General features: G+C 41.1%; 1 protein-coding gene across 4 annotated transcripts in view; it reads right to left on the bottom strand.

Moving 5' to 3' along the window:
* COMT (catechol-O-methyltransferase) overlaps window positions 1-11,976 on the bottom strand; it is a 49,195-nt gene that overhangs the window by 12,928 nt on the left and 24,291 nt on the right. For 3 of the 4 annotated variants that reach the window (XM_075898331.1, XM_075898333.1, XM_075898332.1), the window contains 3 exons: window positions 9,529-9,811; window positions 4,805-4,998; window positions 2,263-2,394 (listed from right to left, as the gene is read on the bottom strand). In XM_075898331.1, coding sequence (XP_075754446.1) covers window positions 2,263-2,394; window positions 4,805-4,998; window positions 9,529-9,811 — 609 coding nt within the window. Of the gene's footprint in view, window positions 1-2,262; window positions 2,395-4,804; window positions 4,999-9,528; window positions 9,812-10,074; window positions 10,096-11,976 lie in introns of those variants that run through there. The other variant, XM_075898334.1, reaches the window with a different exon arrangement.

Raw genomic sequence — 11,976 nt, 5'->3', positions numbered from 1 at the left:
ACCTTGCCATACACCCAGGCATCCAAAGTTTAATAAGTAAAGTAAAACTGTCACTATAATATTTGTTTGTATGTGTATCTTCCTTGACAAAGAATCAGTGCTTATCTGAGCACATCAACAATTTTAAATAAAAGTTGGGATCTTATCAGGTTGGTTTCCATCCTACAGTTGTGGGGAGGGTTGAATGGCTTTTGCCCCTCAAATCAGTGTTATAGAGACCCCTGGCACTTGGCTCACCATGCTCACCTCTTGACTTTGTGCCAATCAGAAGAGATGGGCAGTTTGGGAGGTATTTCCTGGCCTGTAATTTCTAGTAATCAGCTCAGAAACTCTAGTGAAAGGGGCATTTCTCCATCTTCATTTCCCAACACTAACTGCTATGTCATTGTGACTCCACAGTTGTTTGCCAGCAGCTCCTTGTACCAAGGACATTTCTAGAATTGTATGAAGGGGGAACTGCTTGGAATTCAAACCACAACCTGTGTCATTTGGAATGCCTGTCAAAAACAATGTTCAAAATGCCCGGTTGAAGAATTGTTCAAAGTGCTTCCTTCAGCCGTTCCATCTAAAATTCCCTGCTGATGCTACACTGCAGTGATTCATGAGAATAGGCAAAACACCACCATGGTTTGCAATTGCATTAAACTGTTGGCTAAGAAGCTGGAGCTAAATGATTCTCAATCCTTTGCTTTAGCTGTTTTGTTTTGGTTTTTTTAAAGGTTCAGAGCTGGAAGTGATGCTTTAGCCCTCCAAAAAGCTGGGAGTTATGGTAACGATTACACAGCAAGTTTTAAAGATTAACATTCCCAGGAGGCAAAGGAATTTCAGGACAAAAAATGTACTGTCTCCCAGTTACTGATATGTAAATTCTTTTAAGAAAAGTCCCAAATAAACCCTCTACTTTTTAAACAGCTGCCAACAGGGAGGAGAGGAAAAGTGACTGCTTGTAAACGGGTGGTGAAACATGCTATGCAAGAGAGGGAGAATGTGGCTAGGGCAGAGCAGTCAGGAGAGAGGCTCATAGTTTTAATGTGAGACTCCTAAAATAATGGGTAGGTATTTGTGGAGAATGTAACCACAGATGCAGGAATCTATAGCACGCCCAGGTTTTAGTCAGGGCTCGCTGCTGGTCCCCCATGTTGGAGGTCCTAGCTACCTGCACCCTACACCAGTGTGCATAGGGTCCTGACCCTCCATACCCAGGGGTCAAAGAGAAAGGGGCCTGTTTTCAGTACCCCCACTATTCAAAGTGTTCCCACATCACTGACTGTAACTGGAATATGTCATTTCCATCCAATTAGTCATTTAGTCCTAGAGTCAATCCCAGCTCTAATGGTGCTACTGAGCTGTGATGAAATATGCTGTTTTCATAAATACAGAGGCTGTGATTATCACTGGGTTATTTGCTGACATTTGAAAATACCCTTGGGTCCCCAATTGCTCTAGTTTGTCATTACCCTAGCTGTTTAAAGCCAGCCTATAATTTTCTATTGCTGTTATAGGCTCCTAATTTTATAATGAAGTGCCATTAACTGTTACATTTGTGGCTGACAAAATGTGTTCCACATCAAGATGTGGGTGGAAAGACTGAATACTATTTTCTGGCATGAAAGCCTAGCATGGTCTGAGCAATAGTCTTTCCTCTGTTAAAGGCCACTTTTTAGCCAATCACCCGGTAAGAGTGCCCCAGAGGTTCACAGAAAGAAGGTATAAACATGCTATAAAGATAGAATTCCACCAAGGAGCTCTGGTAGCAGCACAAATGCAGACAGCAGAGTGAGAGGCAGCATTTGCCATCAGGACAGTAGCTGTGAAAGTTGGGTCTGGAATCTGAACTTCTTCAAAATTCAGGGCATGTGGATCAGGTGTCTGCTTAATTTGATAGGAAAAACTTAAATCATGATGTTTGGACCCAAACCTATACTGCCCTAGCATTTGTGGATGGTTCTCACTAAGTATTCAGCTTCTGGCCTTTTCATGCAGGAAGATCCTGGAAGGAGCTGTATAATACCTGGGAAGTTGTGAGTACTTTCCACTCTCATTGACAAAATTAAGGGAATGCAGGGCAATCAGCACTGTTGGGAATCCAACCCCAAAGCTCCAACCCTTTTCACCAGATGGCTGGTTACTTGTTAATAGTTCCCCTGGCGAGCTCCTGCTATAGCTACAGAGAACATGCACTTTCCAAACGTCGTGGGAACATCTTACAGATATCTGGATATGCGGTATGGCGGTCTTAGGGCTGAAATCATTCCAACTTACAAGCAGCAGGACAGTGTCGGGCAGGTATCTATCTTTCCAATGGTCAAGAAAGACAAAATCCAATGTGTCCACTTCATGCTTTTTCTTCAGCTGTGGGATAATTGTCTCCGAAGGACCTTCTAGAATTTTCACCTAAAAAGCAAATTCATCTCATGTTGATCTGTGCAGCTTGTTGTAAGCACATTGCTCCATACCCTTTAAATTGCAGTCAGACTTGTGCAATCATGCTAATAGCCAGAGTGGATAACTTTGGCTTCTGCCTGGCTTTGCATCACATGGGCTTTTTTGATAAATTGACTCAATTATTTTTTTCTCTGTGCAATTATAAGAAGTCTATGACCTTGGCTCTGCTGGGTAAAGTGACACTCTGCTGGTGACAAGGAAAACCCCTGCTGCAAACAGTATGTCACTTGGATTGGAATTGCAGTCACATCTCAATCAAACCTTTGCTCAAGCAAACAATGTACAGAGGAGAGGTTAAAACGACTGGGGTTATTTAGTTTGGAGCAGACCTTGGGGGGAGGGGGGGAGAGGAGAACATGTAAAACAACAAGCCTGTTCTCTTTCTGCACAGTCAGGCCATATCTGCATTAAGGATGCTTTGCAACAGATTTATACTAGCATACTATACCAGGAAAGTGTTCCTACTGTGGATGCATCTTATACTGGTTTAACCTCTGTGTTCTGGACTTCCATAATCCAGCAGCATTTGTGATCAGGCATCCCCATGAATGCTCCTAGACTGGAGCATCCACTGAGAAACGCCAGGTCTTGCACTCAGCAACTCCTCCCCTGCCCTCCCAAAGCACCACAAATAGCTCATTTGCAGCCTTCAAGCTTAGGGAGGGAGAGGAGCAGGGACAAGAGATGCTCAGGGGAAGAGGCAGAAGGGCAGTGAAGTGCACCTAGCAGCACGGCCTGGAACTACATCTTGGCTGCTGGGGGTCTTAGTATGCTCCTGGGGCTCTGCAGCCACCCTCCCTCCCTGAGCACTCCTCCCCAGTCCCTGCTCAGTCAACATCAGCCCCTCTAGTGCTGCTGGAGTGGAGTGAAATAAGCAGTCACAGTAAACACGCAGTCATACCAGTAGAACTGCCAGCAAGCCAGCTCCATCAGTCCTAAACACACCTCACCACATAGCTGCTGGCCATTGCCATGTGGGCAAAATCTTCAGCTTAGACCTGGCCAAAGCAGAAGGTGCAAGCACGGGAGCGGCAGACACATCCTGATGACAGGCTCATCAGCACACACTGTTCAGCTGAGTGGAACTGCGGCACAGGTATTGGTAAATGGGCTCTATATGGTTTGAGCAAAAGGTGAGGGAGTGTGTTTGTTCTGGCAACTGAGCCATTCTTCGCAGCCTTTGCCTTACACTTGCCTATCTAACCACTTGTCAGCAAAGATCCTCTACATGCTTCTCTGACGTGTCAGTAGATATATGACTGTAAGCTAAAAAACCCATCCATTCCCAGTGCAATAAATAGCCATCTGCATCCATCAATAATCACTTACTAGAAAAGAGGCCAAACCTCAACAACTAGACCTGTACACAGTAATCAAGAGGTGGGCTAACCATGAAATTTTGCCAGTTAGCTACATCAGTTGTCATCATACTTCACCACATCACTGATGGTCATACTCACGCATGCAAAACCTGCAGCATAGACCTGGCTGTAGTAGAAAGGAGCAGCAGATGCATCCTGATGACTGGCTATCAGCACAAGCTCTGTTTGACTGATATTTGGTAAGTGGGTACCATATGGTTTGAGCAAAAGATACGAAAGGTGAAGGATTTACATAGTAGCAATTCCTAATAATTCCCAACACTGAAAAAACTTAAAAAACAGTGTATGATGCTATAGCACCCTAAAGACTAACAAAAAATTTAGATAGCATCATGAGATTTCATGGGCACAACCCGCTTCTTCAGGTGATGGAGCAAGGGATACAAATACATAGCAGAAAAAGAGTGGATGGGGAGGAAAGAGAAGTGAAAAAAATCTTGTCTATTAGAGTGTCCGTGAATGAGGCTAATAGAATGGGCTGTAAGTGCCTGATACTTAGCTTTTGATGTCAAGAGGGTACTGAAAGTAGTGACCCATCCAGTTCATGTCTTTGTTCAAATTTTGATGAAAAGTGTTGTCTTTGCAAATGAAGGCAAGTTCCGCAGCCTTCTCTCTCCAGCTGGTTTTTGAAATTGCTTTGTAATATATAGTCACTTTTAGATCCATCAATGAGTGCCTGGGCAAGTTCCCAACATTGTTAGTGATCAGTAAAGATGGGAGAAAGCCAAGTCACCTTAAACAGATAGTGTGTGAAAAAGATCTGAGGAGCCTGCCCTGGTCCTTAATGAACATTTCCCAACTTTACCCTTCTACAGCACAGATGAGCCTGACTGGCTTGCTAAGTTCACAGCTAAAATGGCTTGGAATATTTCAATTGCTAAGTTAGCCTAAGTCTAAGAGGTGAAATACCAGTATTTCTTCTGATATAACTTCTAGCTAATCCCTTTATTTACCAGCCCCAGAAGAACAAGATATACCTTATCTTGCACTCCAGCAAACTCAATCATCTGTTTAGCAATAGCAACAAAGTCAGGGTTGAACTCGATGGTCAGTAAGCGAGCACCTGGCTTTAACAGCCCAGCAATCCTCACGGCTGAGTAGCCACAGTATGTTCCCAGCTCCAGCAAGACTGATGGCTTTGTCTCCTCCACTATCTTATCTAGAATCAAACCTGAATCAGAGAGAAATGGGTTAACATTGGATTAAATCAAACTGTGCCAAATAAATAAGGGTGGAAAGTTTGTGGATGGAAGATTGCAAGTTCAAAATGTGGTGATTGGTGATAAATTACATAGGACTTCTTTTGCAGACTGGCTCTCACTTAAATTGAGATTAATTTTGAAATGTCAGGGGATTGGAAAGAAAACCCCTACAAATATCTTTTATGAAACTGCTGCTTATTGTCTCAATGGGGCCCGTTGAAACTGAAAACAGTCTTGTGAATGTTTCCACAATTAATCCTTCCTTCCCTCCGCCTTTTCTTCCTCTACGGCAACTTCAGGTTAGATTATCATACTGTGAAACTTGGTTAGATAATACTGTGAAACTTGGTTAGATGATCATACTGTGAAAATTGATCATCTAACCAAGAATTCAAATTGAAAATATTTTAAAAAAATATTTTGGGTGTTTAAAAATTTAAAATGCCCTCAAATTTTCAACTAAAGATGGGGTTGCATTAAGTAAAATTTAACATAGTTTTGAATGAAAAATGCAACACTTTGCAAAAAAATTTAGTTGTTGCAAAATCTGCCCATGTTCATCAAATATAGAGCTTTTAAACTTTGATAGAGTTAATTTTGTTAATAATATTATGTTCAGTGGTCTTAATGTATGACTTTTTAGTTAAGAAATAGTGATTACAAATAGTGATTACAATAGTGTCTAGCCAGCTGACAAAGGCTCCATCTTTTTCTACTATAAAGTCAATGAACCATTGACCAATTGTTACAATAAATAAAACTGGAAACTTCTCCAATCCTTGCAAAGAAATGGACTCAGAGACAGAAGAGATGTCTCTCACTAACATTTTAAAGCCCTATGTAGTGCAAATACATTGAAACTGAATGAGCATCTGAAGTTATTTAGCCTTCGGCATCATACTTCATGAGCCACTTGAACTGTTCAGTTGTCCATTATTATCATCCACCCTTTCCTGTGCTATTTATGAATCACTTGTTTCATTTTTGTCAAGTCTTCAAATGTTAGTAATTAAAAATAAAGAACATTGGGATTTGTCCATCTTACTGGAGCAGTGTCCCTTGGCACCCACTGTATTATCCACTATTTTTCCTAGGAGTACCAGTTCAGAAATATTTTATCTTCCCATGGGGGAATTCTGCCCTTCTGTTATGAGGACTGCCATGCTAGTGCCATGCTAGTTCCCATTCTTTACACTTGCCGCATTCAAGGCCCTGTAATGTGACCACCATTTTCGTAGCCAAGGAATGGACAAGGTTGGAGCAGTTCTTAAAGCCCACCTAACTACTAGAGTGTGGAAAAATAATCTATGTGGGTTTCAAACTCCCAGCCAGTAGTCAGATACAGTCTGATCCATGTACACCTCAATTTAAAAATCACATTGCTGTTTAAGTCCACTGCCAATTGCAGCAAGTAGAATCATCCTTACAGGCATTGCTCAGAGCCGGTTGCAAAGAGAGAATGTTTAGAATGGTCTGATTCTAGTTAGTTTCTCATGTCAGCTCGGCTACGTCTAGACTGGCCCCTATTACGAAATAGCCATGCTAATTTCCAACTTTGGAACAGGGAAATCCGCGGGGGATTTAAATATCCCCTGCGGGATTTAAATAAAAACATGTCCGCCGCTTTTTTTCCGGCTTGGGGAAAAGCTGGAAAAAAGCGTCTAGACTGGCGCGATCCTCCGGAATAAAGCCCTTTTCCGGAGGATCTCTTATTCCAACTTTCACCATAGTGACGGATGGCAGAACAAGGAGCAATGGGCTCAAGTTACAGTTGGGGGAGGTCTAGGTTGGATATTAGGAAAAACTATTTCCGTAGGAGGGTGGCGAAGCACTGGAATGGGTTACCTAGGGAGGTGGTGGAATCTCCCTCCCTAGAGGTTTTTAAGTCTCGGCTTGACAAAGCCCTGGCTGGGTTGATTTAGTTGGGATTGATCTTCCCTTGAGCAAGAGGCTGGACTTGATGACCTCCTGAGGTCTCTTCCAGCTCTATGATTCTAGTCGAGATGGGGTAGTTATAGAAACTTTAAAAAAAGATGGGGCTACTATAATGTGGTTACATAACTGGCTGGATAACTGTTCTCAGAGAGTACTTATTAATGGTTCACAGTCATGTTGGAAGGGCATAACAAGCGGGGTTCTGCAGAGGTCTGTTTTGGGACCAGTTCTGTTCAATATCTTCATCAATGATTTAGATGATGGCATAGAGAGTACGATTATTAAATTTGCCAATGATACCAAACTGGGAGGAGCTGCAAGTGCTTTGGAGGATAGGGTCAAAATTCAGAATGACCTGGACAAGCTAGAGAAATGGTCTGAGGTAAACAAGATGTAGCTTAATAAGGACAAATACAAAGTATTCAACTTAGGAAGGAACAATAAGTTTCACACACATTGATACATAAGTGATTGTCTAGGAAAGAGCACTGCTGAAATGGATTTAAGGGTTACAGTGGACCACAAGTTAAACATGAGTCAACAGTGTGACACTTTTGCCAAAAAATAAAAAATGATTCTGGGATGCATTAATAGGAGTGTTCTGAGCAAGACACAAGAAATTATTCTTGTGCTCTAGTCTTACCTGATTAAGCCTCATTTGGAGTACTGTGTTCAGTTCTGGGCACCACATTTCAAGAAAGATGTGGAGAAACTGGAGAAGGTCCAGAGAAGAGCAACACAAATGATTAAATATCTAAAACACTTGACCTATGAGAGAAGGCTGAAAGAATTGGGCTTGTTTAGTTAGGAAAAGAGAAGACTGAGGTGGGACATGATAGTAGTTTTTAAGTATCTAAAAGGGTGTTATAAGGAAGAGGGAGAAAAATTGTTCTCTTTGGCCTCTGATGATAGGACAAGAAGCAACGGGCTGAAATTGCAGCAAGGGAGGTTTAGGTTGGACATTAGGAAAAACTTCCTAACGGTCAGGGTGGTGAAATACTGGAATAAATTGCCTAGGGAGGTTGTAGAATCTCCATCAGTGGAAATATTTAAGAGCAGGTTGAATAGGCATCTATCAAGGATGATCTAGATGGTGCCCTGAGGGCAGGGGACTGGACTCGACCTTGAGGTACCTTCCAGTTCTAGGATTCTGATTCTATATAGTATATTTTTCCAATTTATGGTAGATTAGGGATGGCTTGTTGATGTAAATTGGTGTAGTACTATGTACTTTTTTTGAGATTTCTGGTCAATACTTGTGTGAGAAGCCTCTGAAGAAAACCAAGGCATTTCAGACATCAAGGCTGGTGATTCAGTAAGTGATTCTGGTCCTTTTCAGCAAGTACTAAATCACAGTCCTACCAACATACCTTGAAGCTGTTGTTTCAAATGAGTTGTAAGGCAAGGTTTAGACCACCTGATGTCACTCAAAGATCCCAAAGTGTTATCCCACCCAATGTCTTAGCCTAATCCCCTAGATTGGGGAGTTGGTAACTGTGTATTTGTGTGCTATTCAAAGCCACAGAAGAGACTGCACTTTACTGAGTACTGATGCCACTCCTGTCAGGTACTTTGGCACCTTTAAGATGAAAAATATTCAAAAAATACAAGACAGTATCATTATATAATTCAGTGACTCGTGGGATAAATCTTAAGATCTTCACTCCGTTTTCACTCAAGCAAATTTCTGCTGAAAATGAAGGGCATTTTGTCCAATCAAAAACCTTAAAATATGACCAAATATTACCAAGGATAGAGCTTTAATAATGTACAGATACTAAGCACCCTAAACTAACTATATCACTGGAACTGTTTTAATAAACTAGGCCTAAAATTTAGGGGCTCCTTTGACTACTGTATAAAAGTACAAGTTTATTAGCTCGGTTATATGTTTAACCTCCAAATTCTCTGCACTGCTTCCAAAACCAAAAAGGGGTATGTTCTAAAAGCTCTCAGGTCTAATTTACAGGAAGGGTATGTTAGAAGTGTATATTTGTATTAGTAGACAATTGAACTTTTTTAGATGCAAAGCATGGAGGCTTTGCATAATCTGTCTTCCCTCAAAAATACCTTGCCTATAACTACTGTTTAATTAGCAAAATTCCTTGTATTTTAAATACTCATGATTTGCAGGGACCTCCCAATGCTTTGTACACACCAGCAAATTAAGGCTCTTGGATACCTTCTCCTGGAAATTGGTTATGATCCATTGCAACTAAGGTACAGAAAGACAGTGACATTTCCAAGGTTACACAGTTAGAAACTGGCAGGAATACAAGACAAGATTTAATTTCTCAGCTCCCCAGGTGCCTATCCTCTCTTCCTCACTCTCTTATGAAAACATCAAACAGCACATAAAAATGACATTTGGCCCAAAACTCTACATTGCACCCTGTTGCATTCTTCCAAAGAGATTTACTCCAACTTGCAGGATTGTTAGCATAACCCTTGTTGCAGTTTGCAAGGTTGTGGTATTTTTACAATGATAGCAGAATAACATGTCTTGTACCATGCCAATTGCATCCTCAAAAATAGCCTTCAAAAGCTAATCTCTATGTGACTACCTTTTTCATCCCCAACATTCATAGCCCACTCCTTCTGGGAGCAGTACGTATCTATGGTGTCCACCACACTCTGGGGATCCCCTCTGACCGCATTCTGCAGCACAAAGTTTAAAATCCTTTTTTCTTTGTTCTCAGCCATGGTAAAGTTGTTTATTCTCTGTAGCACTATTTCATTCCACAGAATGGCGGCCAAGCCGTTATTTCTGATGAGCACTGCAAGCAGCAGTAAAATGAAGAGCAGGCTAGTAACAATGGACAAAAGGATGGAAGAGCTCTCCAGCATCTGGAATGAAAGAGAGAAAACAGGATTTTAGTTAAAGTGGCACAAAAGTAAACCATCTTTTGCATAAGTGTTAAGGTAGGTCTCTCTCTTGAGTGGTAACAGCTAATTTAGTCCCCATCATTTTATAGATATAATTGGGATTATGTTTTCCAATATGTAGTACTTTGCGTTTATCAATGTTAAAATTAATTTGTCATTCTGTTGCCTAGTTACCTAGTTTTGTGGGATCCCTTGAAGATCTTCACAGTCTGCTTTGGACTTACCTATCTTGAACTGTTTAGCATCATCTGCAAATTTTGCCACTTCACATTTGCCTACTCCTTTTTCCAGATCATTTATGAATGTGTTGAATAGTAATTGTCTCAGCACAGACCCCTGCAAGACATCACTAGTTAACTCTCACCATTCTGAAAACTGACCATTTATTCATACCCTTTGTTTCCCATCTTTTAACCAGTAATCAGTCCATAAGAGGACCTTCCTTCTTATCCCATGATAGCTTACTTTGCTTAAGAGCCTTTGTCAAAGGCTTTTTTACCCCTTATATACATGCTTGTTGCCCCCCCGCCTTCAAAGAATTCTACTAGATTAGTGAGGCATGATTTCCTTTTACAGAAACCATGTTGAGTTTCCTTAACAAATTATGTTAATCTATGTGTCTGACAATTCTGCTCTTAACTATAGTTTCAACCAATTTGCCTAGTAATGAAGTTAGACTTACTGACCTGTAATTGCCAGAATCACCTCTACAGCCCTTTTTAAAAATTGGCATCATATTAGCTATTCTCCAGTCATTAAATGCAGGAGATTACCACAGTTAGTAGTTCAGCAATTTCACATTTGACATTTCACCATCTGGTCCTGGAGACTTGGTACTGTTAATTCCAAAACCTCTAATGACATCTCAATCTGAGACAGTTCCTCATATTTGTCATCTAAAAAGAACGGCTCAGGTTTGGGAATCTTCCTCACATCCTCAGCCATGAAGACCGATGCAAAAAATTCATTTAGTTTCTCTACAACGACCTTATTGTCTTTGAGTTTAGCATCTCAATTGTTCAGTGGCTTCACTGGTTGTTTAGCAAGCTTCTTGCTTCTGCTGTAATTAAAAAATGTTGCTATTACCTTTGGCTTTCCTGATTATATTTTTACACTTAATTTGACAGAATTTATGCTCCTTTCTATCTTCTTCACTAGGATTTAATTTCCCCTTTTTAAATGGTGCCTTTTTCTCTCTCTCTACTTTTTAAGTTAGTTGTGAATCCCCAGTGGTACTTTTTTTGGTTCTCCTATTCTGTGGTGTATTTTTTTTAAAATTTGGAGTATACATTTAAGTTGAGCCTTAAAAAGTTCCCATGTATCTTTCAGGGATTTTACTTTTGGCACTGTACCTTTTAATTTCTGTTTAACTAACCTCCTCATTCTGTCAGGAATAGTAAACTTGATGATAGCAGAGTACATCCGGTGGCTGAGCTATGTGACTTTGTTCTCACCCACAACCACTTCTAATTTGGGGACAATTTAGAAGTTAGGTTGGCAGCACTGCTATGGAAACCCACATGAACCCACATGATCCCACAGCATACCAACATTTTTATGTCTGACCTAGACGGGGCAGCCCTAGACAAGCTGCCAGCAACTGGCACCCTAGGTGAACCATGCAATCAGCACCCCACCTCCAAACCTCTCAATGATAGTGCACCATCATTTGGCACCCCATTTAACTTGGCGCCCTAGGCGCCTAACCATTATTCTACATGACTCTAGCTTCCATTCAGGACACATCCGACAATCCATTATCTTAGACAGAGACAAGCACCTATAAAATCTTTATTAAGCATTCTTAAAACTTAAATATCCACCTAGGGAAGTGAAGAAATAGATTGACAGAGCCAGACGAGTACCCAGAAGTCATTTCAGGACAGGTCCAAAAAGGAAAATAATAGAACGCCACTGGTTATCACCAAGGCTACGTCTACACTACGAGCACAAAAACCAGCGGAGCGTCCACACCTCAAGCGTGCTTTTGCGCAAGTAAATCCACAGAAGAGAAGGCTTTTGGTGGTACCGTTATTTCTCTCCCCTCAAGGAATAAATCCTATTAACACACGAATGTGGACACTCTTGCACAAGAAACCCCTATCTGAAAAAGCTCTTCCACAAAA

The sequence above is a fragment of the Pelodiscus sinensis genome, chromosome 15 (genome assembly GCF_049634645.1).
Source record: "Pelodiscus sinensis isolate JC-2024 chromosome 15, ASM4963464v1, whole genome shotgun sequence".
NCBI lineage: Eukaryota > Metazoa > Chordata > Testudines > Trionychidae > Pelodiscus > Pelodiscus sinensis.
The sequence above is the reverse complement of the archived record's forward strand: the minus strand, read 5'-3'. Positions and strand labels throughout refer to the sequence as shown.